The 17,732-nt window shown below is 28.0% G+C and overlaps 1 protein-coding gene across 3 annotated transcripts in view; it reads right to left on the bottom strand.

Moving 5' to 3' along the window:
• Window positions 1–17,732, bottom strand: part of LOC149878828 (meiosis regulator and mRNA stability factor 1-like) — a 29,650-nt gene that overhangs the window by 8,798 nt on the left and 3,120 nt on the right. Inside the window, exons 1-16 of one of the 3 annotated variants that reach the window (XM_090071577.1) lie at window positions 15,824–15,973; window positions 15,303–15,505; window positions 14,436–14,559; window positions 12,069–12,232; window positions 11,610–11,676; window positions 10,530–10,771; window positions 10,133–10,417; window positions 9,713–9,903; window positions 8,586–9,584; window positions 5,286–5,443; window positions 4,880–5,064; window positions 3,486–3,713; window positions 3,220–3,265; window positions 2,915–3,114; window positions 2,118–2,342; window positions 1,973–2,018 (exon numbers count right to left, since the gene is read on the bottom strand). In XM_090071577.1, coding sequence (XP_089927703.1) covers window positions 1,973–2,018; window positions 2,118–2,342; window positions 2,915–3,114; window positions 3,220–3,265; window positions 3,486–3,713; window positions 4,880–5,064; window positions 5,286–5,443; window positions 8,586–9,584; window positions 9,713–9,903; window positions 10,133–10,417; window positions 10,530–10,771; window positions 11,610–11,676; window positions 12,069–12,232; window positions 14,436–14,559; window positions 15,303–15,455 — 3,313 coding nt within the window. In that variant the 5' untranslated portion in view covers window positions 15,456–15,505; window positions 15,824–15,973. Of the gene's footprint in view, window positions 1–1,972; window positions 2,019–2,117; window positions 2,343–2,914; window positions 3,115–3,219; window positions 3,266–3,485; window positions 3,714–4,879; window positions 5,065–5,163; window positions 5,193–5,285; window positions 5,444–8,585; window positions 9,585–9,712; window positions 9,904–10,132; window positions 10,418–10,529; window positions 10,772–11,609; window positions 11,677–12,068; window positions 12,233–14,435; window positions 14,560–15,302; window positions 15,506–15,823; window positions 15,974–17,732 lie in introns of those variants that run through there. The other 2 variants (XM_090071576.1, XM_090071578.1) reach the window with 2 other exon arrangements.

Raw genomic sequence — 17,732 nt, 5'->3', positions numbered from 1 at the left:
AAAAAAGATTAATGATTGTCTAAAAGCAATAATACAGGGTTTTCTTTTTTAGGGTTTACATGTTGAATAAAGTGGTTCATGTAAGTAACAAAGCACTCCTCATTAATCCAGCATGAGTCATTCGAAACACAAATAAAATCAGTTGGTCCATCAGGAAAAAAGTGATCAAAGAATTTCTTTCTTGGAAAAAGAAACATTGGAGGCATACTATTGCAACAAGCATTCACAGCTAATACCATTTTCCTTAGTGTCAATTATGTCTACAACGATATTTGAAAATTTTTGAAGAAAAACACCTAAATTAGCACAGTTAAAGGTAGTTGCTTGGGCAAGACTTGTTTCCTCTGGAATTCAGATAGACAACCTTGAACGACAGTTTAAAAATCCTCTCATCCAATCAGGACCAGCCATTGAAAGTTTAAACCATGATGGGGTAAACTTAATAATATACCTTACTGCCCATTCAAACGCTTTCATCTTCATATGGTGATAATTCAAAATAAATATCAGAAAAATGAAACTTGAAATAAAAAAAATTCTTATTTATATTATTATTTCTTATTTATATTTCTTTCTTAAACATTTCTAAATTATTTCTTATTCAAAAATAAAAACCTAATGCAGTTTTTTATAACCAGGAATAGACAGTGGAATTCCCATATCAACAACTTTTTTATAAAACAAGAAAGAGTTGAGTATTGGATTCCAAAAATCTTTGTTGTTGCAAAAATTGATATTAATTTTCCATCAGTAACATGTTTTGTTGCCTCTATTATCACTGTTGTTGGGTTAAGTCATTTTTTAGTCTTTCTTTTGTAAGTTTGCATTTAAAATTTTTGTTAAAATTCAAAAAAAAAAACAATAAAAAAAAACAAACTTTCAAAAGCCAATTTATAAACATTCAGTTCACATTGACCAATCATTTTTTTATATATCGAGTATTTTTATATAGATATACATACTTTATCATTTTTTATGAACTTTTTAAACAACAAGCAGATACAAGAAAATGCCAGGTCCAGAGTTACATACAATTTAAAGTAAAATACAATAACATTGAATTGCATGTATAGTATTGTTCACTTTGGAACAAGCAAGAGCTTTAACATAAACTATATTTAGATTATGTTGACAAAAATATTTTCTGTTGTTATACTATACATACTATAATTACATTTTGTATTACTCTGCATATAGTATAAAAAATTATGTCTAATATTATTAGAAACGTAATTAGGATCTTTTGTAAACACCATTTTTTTGTGAACAATTTTGTCCATTACATAATAAAAACATCAATTATTGTTAGGAATAACTAGAAAAATCGCCCCTTCATCATATTTAATGAAGAAACAACATTTGATATTTTCCTGTCAAAAATTTGCTTTCTGAGCAAATTCTTTTACTTTTCTTACCTTTGCCAAGGTAAAAGATGCAAACATCTTTGCATTTTATATAAAATTAGAAGTGTTTTATAATAAAATATTTTATTAATACTCAGTGGATAATTGTCTTAAAGATATCTTTAAGACTCGGAGCCAAAAAAATTTCTTCATGTCTCTAAAACTATTGTTTTTAAGATATATCTCATCTACATTTCTTGGTTTTCTATAGGATTTGAAAAAAAATCTAAACCAGATGTCTTAAAAATGTCTGAATTTAGAAGGTTTTGGACTAAAGTCTTTCACATTAAACCAGCTGAAGACATTTTGGAGATGACCGATTTGACATCTTCAAGACATCATTATGCTCACTGAGTATTTAATATTTTCTTCTATCTATTAAAGATTAGACAAAAGCCAATAAAAACAATACAGGCTTTTTCACTTATCACTTTAGGGAAGCTATATTATTTTGATGGACTTTTTTGATGGAGTTAGTAAATTTAGATATGGATCCTAAAAATGTCACCTTTTAAAGAAATAAACATAAATTGCTAATGACATTAAACAAATAAACAAATAAACAATACCTTTATCTACATCAATAAGTATTCTATTAGCTCCAATACCAATGTTCTATTAAAAAAATAAAAAACAAAAAAATGATTATTTTGATAAGAAACAGAAATTCTTTTTTTCAAGATAATTTTAAAAAGTAAGTTATTAAAAACTGACAAGAATTCTTGATGGTGCTTCATCAAAAAACGGATTTGTTTTCCAGTTTTCTAAGGGAAATGGTTTTCTTATTACTTCTTGGTAATAACTTGATAAATGCAAGACCATAATGGCTCTGTGTGGCATACTTTTTACAACCTGGATGATTTCTTGCCATAAATTATTGTGCTCAATATCTCCATTAGCAAGTAAAGATAAAGTTTTTTGATTCCCAACACCTTCGACCTATCAGACAATAGAAAATTATTAGAAAAATCTGCTCAACCAAGATCCACAAGGAAAATCAACTAAAAAAAACTAAAAAAAGCTAAAAAAAACAAAACATTTATCTTAAACATTTCAAAAAATATTAGCATTAAATATTTTTTTATAACATTTTCTTTATAAATTTTCTTTATCAATGCAGGCAATATCACTGTTGCATAATGGGCTATTTTATTTTTTTACATGCTCTTACAGTAAAAAGTAATTGCTCAAATTCTACAATTCAGCTTTTATTTTTATCTTTCAAATATTTTCAATAACAAAGTAAATGAGTGTACATTTTTCCAGCATCTTTTTTTAGCATTTATTATACTAAATCCATCCCTAGTAATTGTGAAAAGTTTATACATAATAAAAAAACCATATTTTGTAAAAATGTTTGTTTATAAGTTTTTCTTCAGTTACGTAGGTTATTCAGTTATATAGGTCACTGGTTATGAAGGTTATTCGGTTGACCAGAAAGTAATAAAAAACTTAGATAAATCTTAGGCCAATACAGAATTGAAATTAATCCACAGAGAAAAAAAAAACACCTTAATTAATCCTGATATTGCATCAACAAGATCACTTAGTTTACTGAACCCAAGCTTGTTGAGTTTAAGTTGACGGCCATACTTTTTATGATATTCTGAGGATAGATTATGCATTCCAATCTGCTTTTCAGGCAAACCCTCAATAATGGCAATAACCTCTTTGGCAAATTCTTCAACAGACTGAGAACTACTCTTCATTTCTAAATTGAATTCTTAAACTGAGAATTGTTGAGCGAAAAAATATTATCTTTTTAAAGAAAATGTTTTTGTTACTGAAAAACTCAGATAACAATTTTAAATCTCACCTGTTTGAACCATAGCAAGAATCTGCCTTTCACCAGCTCCAAACACCTATGTAATTGTTTACAAATAATAGCACAAAAAAATATCTGTTTTTATGGGTATCAACTTTCTATTTCACAATTTCTTTTCATGGTCTCATTTTTAACCATTTAAATAAATGAAAGAAATTCCATCAAAATTCCAACAAATTCAATCAAAGCAAATTACTCTGATAAATATTACATCAAAAAACAAAAAAAAAACAAGTAACAAAAAAAGAAAAACTCACTTTAATTTTTTTGTTAAGTGAAGAAAGTAGCAATTGAAGTGTATTAAACCCAAAATTTGAAAAACATAATTTGTGACCAAAAAAACGGTAATACGACGTAAGTAAACTAGAAATAGGGAGTTTTTGTTTTTCTCGAGACATCAAAAGCTGAACAAATTCTTCATTTAAAAGATGCATTTTGTAGTCTTTAGTGAATGTCAGGACTCTATCCCTATTTTGATTCCCAAACTAAATTTAACAAAATTTTAAAGCAATAAAATTTTAAAGAACTGCAAAAAAAAGCAACATTTTTTTTGGCATCTTTATAAAAATAATTTCTGCTTCAATTTAAGAAAAAATTATTATCAAATTTTTTAAAATTGTTATAACATTTTAGCTGAAATGAGGTCACACCTACTACGATTAAATATAAAAAGTGAGTAGCATGTTTTTTTTTCAGTAATTAGATTTTTGCATTTTAAAAATATAAAAAACATATTTTAGTTAACAAAGTAAAAATCAAACATTTAATTTATTTTAGCAACTAATTTAAAAAATATAAAAACTTTTAGCCACCATACCAAATAACGTTCTTAAATTCCTCAAAAAATACAAACTAAATATATATATATATTGTTATTAGTTTTGAAAAATGATAGCCTTTAATATGATCAAAAATGCAATAAATCTTTTCTGCAAATCTCTTAATGCACCATTTTTATTAAATCTTCTGCAGATACTTATTATACTCAACTAAAAAAGTTAAAAAATTTAAACAACTTCTTTTTAGCAACAAATCTCAAATTTTTCAAATTTATATTAATACAAAATTAATAAAATAATTTCTCAAATTACAGATGAAAAAAACCACACTGATGGCAAGTTAGCCTATTACTTAACAGAGAAAGATTATTTATATTTTAACATACTTAATTATATTTATATATATAATTTATAATTAAATTTTAACATGCTTATTTATATTTATAACTTATATTTCCACAGTTGACTATTTTCATCTGCTTGTATCACAGGGAAACATTTTTATTGAAAAATAAAAAAACAATTTTTTTGAACTTAAAGATAAAAAAAAAAGAAACCTGATGTTACTAAAGTTTCATCATAGAAATTATCTACTTTTGCCACTTAAAAATCCATAATTTACTCATGAAGTTTGTTATTCTCAGAATATAGCATTTACTTTCTACATAGTCCTTGAAGTAGATAGGAAGCAAGAAAAGTGAAGTAGATTTTAAAATAATTATCATCTACTACCAGTACTATGTTAATTCTTTTTAAAAATGGCAAAAATTTTTAAAGGAAGGATTTTAGCACCCAGTAATAGTTAGTAACAATTACTAAAAACTAAATCAGATTTTAAACTAACTGTAAATATTCTAAAACTATGAACCAACCTCTACAATATTAGAAACTGCATTTAGCAACTCTGTAACATCTTTGCATTTATAATCTTGAGCACGGAGCTCCCGACCAAAAAATTGGTGATAGAGTGAAACGAAGCGACTGCAAGGAATTGTAAACTTTGAAGACATCTTTAACAACAAGATTATATCTGACTGAAAGCTTGATAAAGGATAGCCTAAACAGAAATTTACTTATGTCAGCATGGATGATGAAATTAAATTAGGATTTTTTACACGTAGTTGTACATAATTGTAAATTCTCACAATAAAATCTAGTGGAGAAATCTTTACATTGGAATATAGTCTGAAAAACAATACAAAATCTTCAATTTTAAATCAGCTATGATAATAGAGTAACTTTTAAAAGTCAATCAAAAGAGGATTAAAAAAAATTTACCATTTTTTGGAGGCAATTTTTTGTAAAAAACAGCCTGAGATCCTGGTGCTTCACCCACAAGAACAATATTTTTATTCAAAACATGACTTAAAAAAGGAACTCCATCTTGACTTAAGGGAAGAACTTGTTGCAGATGGCTCCAATAGAGGCCAGGAAGACTTAAAAAATAGTAAAGAGAGTATATTTCTTAATTCAATATAAGAAAATAAATCTTATTACAAACTTAAGTAGTAAAAAAAATCTTTTTTCATCAAAAGATTTATCAATACCTAAATACTTTATAATTTTATAATATAAGGATTTTAAAAATTCCATTCATGAATCAGGTAAATTTCTTTCAGCAATACAAAATGTTTTCAAATGTCATCTTTTTGCTATATTTATTAGACAACCCTTACAACAAGATACCATAATCCCTGTTGCTTACTTTAGAGGTAGAAGTAATATGCTTTCAATTACACCAAGGTGAAAACTCTTAAACAATATTACTGCTTATAGAACACTTTGACTGCATCAGTCCTGTTTTAAGCCCTTTTAAGTTTTTTTCCTCTTTTACCTTTAAGATAATTTAGCCAGAGCTCACTTCAAAAACAAAGAGAATTTGAGTTGACATATATAAATCATTTGTAAAGATGTGTGTGTGTGTGTGTGTGTGTGTGTGTGTGTGTGTGTGTGTGTGTGTGTGTGTGTGTGTGTGTGTGTGTGTGTGTGTTAATATGCTATCCTAAATTCCTAAATAATGAATAGTGTTCTAACAGGAAAGATTATAAATATCTAAAATTAACTAAAGATACAAATATATGCATACATAAGGACAAATTGTGAAATACTAATATTTCATCATCCATACTGTAACTTGTGTCACAAACTGTTAACAGAATTCCTTTTTTATTTGAAAATCCATTTTTAGTAATAATTATTTATTAAATAAAATCAATAAATAAACTTATTTTCTCAAAAAAGCAGTTTACTATGCTGAATTAAGTATTAAACAGTTAATACTTAATTCAGTATAATAAATATCAGTATATCAATATTTTTTTAATAATAATTTTATCATCAGTGAAACTTTTAAAGCAATGGACTATTCTTTTCTATGGTCATCAACCATGAAAATAAATATTGCTTTTGGTCTTTTGAGTCTGTGATAATGGATATGTCACTCTTAGTGCAATCATTAGTAACTTGTGTGCATTTCAAGATGCGACGCTCATTGCTTACTCTGTAGTCAAGAAAAAATACTTGCAAGATAAATTTTTTTGCTTTGCATTTTTCCATTCTTTATGGAGAGGTTGATAATGTTGTTCTCAGTGCAGAATGACTTTTTGTGGAATTTTGCATTTTCAAGAATAATTAATCAGCTTTGATTTAGAGGATATCTGTTAAAGGAATTGAAGAAGGCTACTAACTCTATAGATGTTCTGCAAACAACTACATTTGAAAGCTATTGCTGTAGCATGGCCAATGATATAGTTTATAAGAGTTGATAAGATATAGTAGTATAAGAGTTGATGCAGTGCTGTTACTACTGTATGTGTCTTCAATAAAGTTACTACTCAAAACTATGTCTCCTAAGTCTGGGATTTTTTACCATAGATAATTAGATGAATAAATACATCAAAATGATACCTATGCAAGTTCAATAACTTGGTAGAAGGGCATGTCTAGTTTCACAGAGTTTCAAAAGTTAGTAGTGGGATTTTGAACTTATTACTAAAAAGTGCCTTTGTTGAGATTTATTCGTGAAACATCCAACAGTAGTAACAGCACTACATCAACTCTTATACTGAGTTGCTCATAAACAATTGTCTAGGCAGGGCACATAGCCAGCCCAAATGTGACTTGTTATATTCTTTAGTTGCCATTTCCACATACATTTAGTTGATCATAATAGATTGAAAACAGGCAACTGCAAAATCAATGTTTATTTTGCATAATATAGCCCTTTAAAAGACTTGAAACTTACTAACAAATCAAAAGGTACAAAGAATATATACCATTCACATAAGGGAAAAAAGCCCCTGCTTCAGGGCCATTATCACTGTCATACAATGCATCTTCAGACTCTGATAGATAACAATAAGATAACAATAAGATGTTGCGGCTGATGAGCCCAGTGATAATTGCAATACTGAAACTGATGTTGATCAGCTAAATATTCAATTTAGCCATTTTATTTAAATTACTATCTTAAGATATTTTTTTTTTTTTTAATAATTTATTATTTACTGATATTTTATTACTTTTGTTATGCTTTTTTTTCCAATTTGTTACAAGGGATATTTCATTTGGAGCAATCTTGATTTGCTATATGATGTTAAGAGCAGTATTTTTTTATTTTTTTTTATTTTTTTAGTATTCTAAATACCAACTACAACATTTGAGAAAAGTTCAAATTGAAGATCAACTTTAAGTATCCTCATACTTGATTCTAATTTGATTTGATTTCAAAATCAATGCACAATGAAATATTATACATAACTTAATACTATTACAATTTAAAAATACATTCAATTGGTTAAAAGAAAAAAAAAAAAAGAAAAAGAGAAAAACAGTTGAAAAAAACGTTTTCTTTAACAACTCTTGATTCAAAGCTCAAAAATTTCTTAAGGCTTTAAAAATTGATTCTGTAATGGGATAGTTGATTTGTTCTACTTTTATTTAATGGTAAAAGCTTATTGTAATGTTTGTTCACCATCTTTTATCTGAGCTGATAATTCTAACCTTAACCAAATCATTAAAATCACTTCTACAGTTGGCATTAATACTGGAATTATTATTTTGCTTTCACTTAAGGTAGTAAAACAGTATTTTTTTTTAAATTTCCTTTTTAGGAAACATTTCTTTAGGCTTACCCAACAAGGTGGAAAACCTAAAGAAATGTTTCCTAATAAGTTATCCACACCTCCATAGAAGATCAAGTTTTAGCCATCATTTATTGCTTTTACTTTTTTTTTTTATTAATTTCTGGCTTTAAAGATAGAAACAAACATTAGAACTGATGAGATTTAGAATGTTATGCTACCATTATACACACTTTCAAACTTGAAATTCCTGAAAAAACTGTATGCAAAACATGTTTCAAATGCTGAAAAAGCGGTTTCAAATTTCAGTTACAAATATTCAAAACTTTACTCAGGAATTTCTAAAGCAACCAGAGTTAAGACTTTAAAAGAAGAAGAGAAGCCATATGAAGTAAGAGCAAGAAAAAAATTTTTTGTAACATCCTAATATACATAAATAAATATATATATGTAATATATATCTGTATAATATACATATATACTTTTATATACATACCTTGCTAATGGTACTTTACGATTATGATCCTTTAAAACCCCTGCCAGCTTCTCTTGCAGATCAAAGTTACACTTTAACTTAAGAAAACCAACTGGAAATGGAAGAAGGCAGATGAACTGGTAACCAGGCTTACCATCAATATAAATGAGATCTTTCATAAGTTCAAAGTTTATCACATGAAAAGCTTCTGAATATTTCACTTTAAACTTGGAGAGAAATTCATTTAATGGCAGCCACCCAGAAAAGGTATCTAGCAAAATTGATTTCACTCTTTCTTTCATTTTAATCAAAGCATCATCTTCATTTGGAGTTAATGACAGTTTGATGCTATGATTAAATAATAAAGAATTATTTAACTTTAAAATACACAAGTGAGCATCCTGCAAACTTGTTACTTTGACTAAAGCATGCTGAGTATTATCTTTTTTTTGATGAAACCGAATGTCCAACACTTTGGAATGCTTCCGAAACAATACATTTAGACCAGCTTTGAGTTCATTCAAACTCACAGATTTATTTAAGTTTGAAACTAAAATAGTTACAGTATTATTATTCTCTAAATTGTTTGAAGGAAGGAAATTATTTGGCAAAAGCTGGTTGCCATTATTTATACTAGGTGGTGGTATTCTATATGGGAAAACTCCCATAAGAGGAGGAATTAGTGATTGCAAACTATTAATACCAGTTTGTGCTTCATTCTTTAGAAGATTAGGTGCCATAAACTTCACAGAACTATGATTATGTGCAATATTTTCATTTTGAACAAAATCTTCTTTATTAAAACTTTTTTTCTTTCGCCTGCTGTTTTCTTGAGCACGATTTAGGTTAGGCACAGATGATGATCCAAACTTTTTCAAATTAGTATAAACACCACTGGGTTGACTAAATTCACGATTAACAGAACTTCTTGGCACTTTGTGTTCCTTATTCTTTTTGTAGTGAAATGATGCACGAATGGTGTGGCCAAACACATCTTGACCATTAATTCTTTGAAGTGCTCTAAAATAAACAAACTAGGCTAATAAACTTTCTCATTTCCAACTATAGTAAACTATATTGATTAGAAACAATACACACTTTAAAAACAGCTTCTTTAAAAAGATAACAAGTTAAAATGTCTCCTTTACCTCTGAGCACATTCAGGATCTGGAAACTGAATTATTGCTTTGTTTTCATTAGGATTACCAAAGGCCCTCACTTTAATCACTTTCCCACTTGTATTATTGGTAAGCATTTTTAAGCGATTGCTTATACGTTCAACTGAAATAGTCTTACAATTAGGAAGATTGAATACAGCTAGCATATTAGTATCTGTTGCCTGGAAAGTTATGAAATGTCAGAAATTAAAAAAGCAGTTCTAAAAATAATAAATCGTGCAGAAAATTTTAAAACAGTTCAAATTTCTAAAACAGACTAAATCAAATGGCTAATTCTTAAAAAGCACAAACACTTTACTAATTAATCACTTTTAACACTTTCATCAATACCCATGTTTCGATTTCTTACAAAAACTAAATAACAGCAAAACAAAAAGTGAACTAAAATACCTTTAAGCTTGTGCTTGGTGAAATACTGCTTGTAAAATCATCAAACTGCACACATTCGTTTGCAAAATGTAGAAGAGCTTCTGAAGTCTGCCTGTTATGAACTAAAATTACATGAAACTTTTGACGATAACGTAAATCTGACAGCTCAGTTGCAAAATTGATATCCCCAGACACAAGTAAAATTGTTGCAGGTGGTGGGTTTGATTGTGCAAAACGCCTTAATGCTTGTCTTAACTTATCATCAGCTGTGTTTTTAGAAGATGCATTTATGTGAACAACATTGATCTAAAAAAAAAAGAAGTTATTCAGAATACAATTTCTTTTACACAAAAGATACCACAACATTTAACATGAGGATTTAACATAAATATCTGGGAACTTTTAATTAAAAAATTACTTGTCCTTTGTTAAGCTCTTCCAGCACTTCCCTTTTTTCTTTTTTAGTATCACAAACACACATAAACTCTGCCTCTGTGCGCCCTGGATTAAACTTCTCACGAAGTTTCTGAATTATTGCTAATGCAGACTTATTTTTTGGAACTTGACAATTTTCTATGTCCCAAAAAAAACCTATTGGCTCATCATTTTTGCCACCATGAATAGCAATGTCAGAAACTGTAGATCTTGCTGTTGAAACATCTATGTTAAAAAACCAATAAACCAATTAATTCTTTTGACAGCATAAACTTTTTCAACTTCATTCAAATGCTGCATGATTAGTAAAAAAAAAAGTGTGTCGCACTGACTTGCAGTATTAAGCCTAAAATATTGAGTTTTAAATTTTGAGTAAATAAACATACTGTCAAGATGTCATTAAATTTTAAAAAAATTCTTTTAGTGACTGGCAAGTTATGCAGTACCAATGTATTCAAAACACAGTCCTAAGCATGCATTGAAGCTTAACATTTTAAGACACAACATAAACAAAAACTGCATTAAATGGTAACATTCTAAGACAATTCATGCATTAAAGCCTAACATTTGAATGTATTATGTAAACAAAGATAAAACAATATTTAGAAGCAATGCATTTTTACTCCAATGAAAACTGCAAAAGACATTCGTAGCCTGGTAATAGTAGCAATCACCCTTAGATAAATTGTTTTGTTAAAGTGTCTGAAAACATCCATTTTTAAAAAACTAAAATTTTTACAAAACTCTATTGAAAATTTCAAAAATCCACAGAGTTGTTAACTGTGGATGTCACTAATGCAACTTTTATCGGATAGTTTTTAGGATAAACAATTCTTGAACTTAAGCAGAAACATTAAGAATAATCTTTTACATTAACTGAAATGATTTTTGCAATCAAATGCTTTTTGTTTTTGAATTTTAGAACAACTTTTTAGCTTATACAACTTTTTTTTTTGTAGGACTTTCAGATAACAAGCCTCAATTCTAAACAAATAAATATAATAGAACAAAATAAACCTGTAAAATTTAGAAAATATTAACAGAAAAATATTGGATATTTTACGTTTCATGGAAGATTCAGTATGAGAATGTTTTTCCTTCTGTTCTTTACTGAAGAACACTGCATTACACTGAAACAGAAAGGTTTTTCTTAATTAAACTACACTTAAAAATTTCAAAAGAACCAAACATCTTTTCAAGAAACTTTTCAAATAGAATGTAATCCTCAGAAATACTTAAAAATATTATAAATATTTAAAAAATATATTCTTTAAGACATTTAATCTATTGCAACACCTCTTCAAGACTAATTTAATTATTGCTTGTTTTAATTATTTTTCAAAAAAAGAATCACAGTAAGACAATCACAGTAAACTACTGACAATGAACGCTTTATAACTATTACTTTTTTTACATGGAGTCAACTAACTTTTACTTTTTTATATGGGGATATCAAATTTTTCTTTTTTTACGTGGAGACAACAAATTTTTACTTTTTTATATGGAGAAAACAAACTCTTACTATTTTACATGGAGATAATAAGTTTTTTCCTTCAATTATATGATCATAGAGTTTTCGCTCATCAAGAAAATGAATATCACAGTCGGCATTGTCACACTGACCACAACATTTAAAAGTGTCATGGGATTTGCAGCGCTCTAACACTATAGGAACATTTTTGTTTTCTAAAATATAAAAATGTTTCAAGATTAGTTAAAAATTCAAATGTAAAAAAAAAAAAATAGTTTGAATATAAATTAGTCCACCAACAATTAACCATTATTATTTTACTAAACTTGACTTATACAATGTTTATAGTCACTAATGAAATTCCTTTTCACACTATACTAGTCTGCATAGCTATAGGTAAAGCCAATAAAGCAAAATACTTTGTAACTTTCTTAGCACATATGATTTTCTATTTGGTGGTGCTTGTTGGATCTCTTATTGTGTTTATTACTTGGGTTCTTTGATGAATTGTTAGCAGAGAAGAAGCGCATGACAATTACAGGGCTCAAAGCATATGAACCCACAGAAACTGTCAAACAGATCACACCGCTTGAAAAACTAACAAACTGACAACAAAAGCTCTTTGTGATTTTGTTACAACAACAATGGGAAAATTCTTCATGATTCTTGAAGCCTTGCATAATTATTAGTGTCAAATTAGAAGCCTTGCATAATTATTAGTGTCAAATCATAGTTTTTATGATTTTTTTTATGATCAAATCATGATTTTTATGAAAAATATTTTGAAAAATTACTTTTTCAAAGGATTGCAAAGCTTGCATAACCTAGAATAAATGTTTTATAAACAACCTAACAACTTTTTAATTTAAAGGTTTTTTTCTTTTGAAAAACAGATTCCCTAAGAAAAACTGATTCTAAATGAATAATTGCATAGATAATTAAATCTAATGGTTATAATTTTTAAGTAAACCAGCAAAATAGGATATTTATGAGTTGATTGAAAACTGGTTTGACTTTCTTGAGAAGGACTTTGAATGGGTGTCCAAATATCTCCAGAATATTTTTTTTGTTGAATTCTTCAACTGTACTAAAACTTCAACCAACTTAAAATGTTTTTGTTTAAAAAATTTTGAAAAAATTTGCTGAACTGAGATATGGAACAATGACAATCCCAATTTTAACAAAACCTTTTACAAAAAAAACAATAAACCACTCAATAATAATAATGATAAGAAGCATATAATAAGCAACTCAGTAATAATAATATCTTACTGCGTACTTTGTAATTTTACAAAAAGTTGTTGCAAGAAAAAAACAGATTTATGAAAAAATTTAGAAAAATTTTATCTTGTTACTTCAAAAGTCAAAAAAAATATATTTTTGTGATATTATTCTGCTTATCTCCCAACCTAAATATCAAAGACTCATTTTGCATTTTACCAAAAAGATTGTATAAAATTATATAAAATATAAGATTATATAAGATTGTATAAAATAAGACGAATTTTAATACCCTAATGGAATATAATAACACATTCCATTAGAGAATAAAAGTTCTCTTATCTTATACAATCTATAGTTTTAGTAATAAGTCTATCAATAAAGCTGTTGCTTAAAATAAAATATCACTGTTGTCCAAAATGACCATATTGCATTTCAACCAAGACCACCACTTACATCAGGTGATGTGCATAGTTTTTTAAATGAGTATCGACACAGAAATATTTCTGCCGAACACAAACTCTTATAGGAATTTTATATAAAACTTGGTGGGTTTGTAGCCCATGTGTATAGTAATAAAGGTTGAAATATCAAGCTTTTATCATGGCTGGTTCAAGATTAATTTTTAAATATAATGCTTTGGTTAAATTTGCTTAAATTTCTATCCATTTCATGCAAAATAAAATTTCAAGATAAGAACAAGATGATAAAGTTTCAAGATAAAGATGATAGTTTCAGCCACAGTTAAACCAATTATCAACAACACACAGACCAGCAACTTTTTTTATACTTGTCTCTAAGTCCCTAAAGCAAAACGTTTATTTATATGGGAAAGAAACTTTTAATAAACTTGCAACGTTTTGTAATTGTAAATTAAATGCTCATTTTCTTTTCAAGTTATTAAATTTCTTATAACAAGATTGTTTTCATTTGTAGTTTTTCAAACTGGTTTCTGCATAAATATCTATTTAAAATCTATTACCTTAGTCAGCCTTTTCAAATGCATCATGTTTTTTCTTCAAAAGTTACTACTATGCTAAATGCTGAAATACTTTGTTAACATTTTTACTTATGTAGCTAACATTACATAATGGAAGGTTGCAGTGAAAGCTTTTGAAACTTTCACTTTTTGGAATCTAAACCACTCTTATACTTGAGACTTACAACCTGAATGAAATAATAAATGAAGTTGCTTACCTTTAAACTGCCTTTGACTAGGATGCAATTTTGGACATTTCAAGTTTGTGCAACTTTTATTAGCCCAACTTGTGCAAATCTCTTTAGTCTTATGCAATTCATCAAAATGGCGATACTGACAAGGCTAAAGAATAAAAGTACACAACTAAAAATTCTGATAATGTCAAAGAAAAACTAACTATGATTCCTGAGCTATTTTTGTTACTAACAATCATAAAGTATATTTACCAAAAAACAGACCTGAACATAGATAGAGACTTTTGGGAACGCTATGCACTATGGCAATAAATTTTTATCAAAATGATAGAAAAATTCTAAAAGATATTGGTTTTTTGATTGCACAATGGTTAAATGGTTCTCAAGGACTCATGAAAAGTCTGATAAAATTTTTGGTGACAAAAAAGTAAGGGCAGAAAAAAAGTCATTAGTTATGGTCTTCAGCGCTACTATACAGAAAAAAGTACAACTTTAAATATCCTGAATCATGAAGCACTAACTCTGGTCCAACAACATAAAGCCTATAATTTAAGATTTCAAACTAGTTGTATGCCACATACATCTATTTAGAAATTAGAGGTGCTTTGGTTGTCTACACAGAGTATTACCCATTCACCAAATTTTTTAAAAGTAAAACTGAAATATTTTCCTTTTGATGTTTGATAAAATAAATGTCATATCAAACAATAATTAAAGGATTGAGTTTATATTAGTTTAAGTTCAAGTTCACCTTGAGTTGTGAAGGATACTAAAGAAAACTTATAATAGTTCACCTTGAGTTGTGAAGGATACTAAAGAAATAGAGAAACAAGAGAGGAAAATGTTGCAGCTACAAATTCTACCATTTTAAAAATTGAAATAAAAAAATACCTTTCCATGGTTTCCTTCACATTTACCAAATTGTGTATAGAAATAACAGTCTGTTAAATTTAGTACTTCTGTTTTATTTTCTACTGAAAAAGACTGGAGTTGTTGAGGACCTTTTGTTTTAATTTTTTTCCCACACACTTCAACATTATTCATCTCTCTGGCTGCCACTTCTGCTACTTCTTGGTTATGATAATTGACATAACCTAAATGAGCAAAACCTCATGAGTGCTTAATTCCTCAGAAGAAAAAATTTCAAATAGTAATATTTATTCTATATTACAATTATGTTAAATTATGTTAAATTCGTAGTCACCATCAATATTTAGAAACTTATGGTTAGCTTAATGTTAGTGAATGGAAACTTTCAGCTTTGATATCAGTTTAGGCATCATATTTAGTCAAGATACAAAACCAATAATTTCAAAAAAAGTTATTTATTGCTAAATTTCATAAATCAGAAAAGAAGCTATTTGTGGAAACTTTTTACTGCAACAGCTAGTGATTCCAAATAAGCAACTTACAATATCTGCAATGTGAAAATACTTCGCTGATCAGAAAATCCAAATTATCAATCAATTAGCAGACTTTCATCTCATTTAAGAATTGGTACCCACAGCTCACTCAAAAAAATCTCCAAACAGAAAAAGCTTTATTCACAACAACCAGCAGTCCTGAAAATATGACAACTTCAGATCAACTTGAGTCTCTTACAAATAAAAAAAGAACAATACCCTTATTTGATATCAGATCAAAGTGACAGAGGACTGAAATGTTACAATCAACAATTCCTAGCTGGGTTGACAATAACTCAAAAAATGATTCAAACTTTGAATAAGGTCTGAAGTTTCATAGGTCTATATTTGAAGTGATTGTCCTTGATTTACAGTCTTGGTCAATCATGAATAATCTAGGGTTTTTACACCACTATGCAGTTTTTACATCAAACTTTTAAATTGCAAGTAAAAAATACTACCACAGTATGTTCAATCCAGCCTATGAAAAGAAAAAAAGTTTGTAACAAAAAGTATGCTCAGCAAAACAAATACTGAAACAGTTTCCATCTTGATGTTTGGTCATCCTTTTATCATGGGTACTTGGGCATGATGGCACACTTCATTTCAGACAACTGGGAGCAGATCAAATTCTGATTGTGATGAAACACAAAATTGTTAAAACATTTTTCAGGTACTTGAGAATATTGCACATGAGTGGGAGCTAAAAAACCAGATCACAGTCTACTTAAGAGACAATCCAGTAAATATAAAAGCAGTATTCAAAGAACCAGAGTATATTTATAAATCTGATAATTATTCACTTCAACTTGAGATCAAAAAATAACTTTTTTCACTAGCCAGAGCATTGTAGGCTAGATATAAAAATATCAAAAATATTGCACTTATGCTTCTCATTCAAACTCCTTTTTTTCTAAGCTCTAGAATAAATAAGAGATTCAAATGAACAATTTTTGACTCAATATCCCAACTGGAATTCAACTTATTACATCCCAACTGGAATTCAACTTAATACATGCTTGGAAGAATTCTGTACTTCAAAATTTACAATTGCTCTGCTCATCTTACTTCCAGCAGCATTGAATTCTCTGTACAATATTGTAACCTATGTGAAAAGTTGGAAAACATCTTAGCAATTTTTGAGAAAGCCATCAAATTGCTCATTGGAAAGGATGCTTGTATCACCGCATGTATTTCAATTGTGACAACCATCATGAAGTTATTTGACATTCCTTCAGATGACAAAGAAATGGTGCCCTATATAGAATTTTGGGAAGAGTATGAAGAGAAAATAAAATTATAAACAGAGTTTGGTTTGGCAAAAGTAGTAATGAGATACCTAACACCTAAGATACCTAATATCAATAGAAGTTGAAAGGTTGTTTTCAACTGCTAGAAACATTCTTTTTAAATCAAAGAAACAGACTTTGAAAAAAACTTTGTTCTGCAGAGAAAAAGTTTAAATTATTTATTTCAAATATAAAAAAGTCTGCAAATGTTTTACATTTATTCAATTATGTTATATATTGATTGTTTAGATATATGTAAAATAGTTATTTCATTTTGCTTTTGCATTAACTTGGTGACTATAAAAAGATTTATGGATTTTTAAGACTCATGTTTCAAGTTTCAGTTTCATGTTCCGTTTTACTCAAATTTTGGTAACAACTTTACTGAACAAAAATTAAAATTTCAGCTGAAATTTTGATTTCAGTCATCCACAATGATGAAACTTATAAGAACTTAATTCCACAAAAGAAATTACAAGTAGTAACAATTATTCTATATCATAACTATGTAAATCATCATTATTAAAATGGATTTTACATGAGATAAGATTGAGTTAAAAATTTCTAAGGTAATTTATTCCTAAGATTCTAGAATATTGGCATGTGTCAGTCACTGGATTTACAATTTG

The sequence above is a fragment of the Hydra viridissima genome, unplaced genomic scaffold, assembly GCF_058129835.1.
Source record: "Hydra viridissima isolate aposymbiotic clone 2 unplaced genomic scaffold, HvirCarnegie_v1 scaffold_14, whole genome shotgun sequence".
Taxonomy (NCBI): domain Eukaryota; kingdom Metazoa; phylum Cnidaria; class Hydrozoa; order Anthoathecata; family Hydridae; genus Hydra; species Hydra viridissima.
This window is presented reverse-complemented; position numbering and strand designations above follow the sequence as displayed.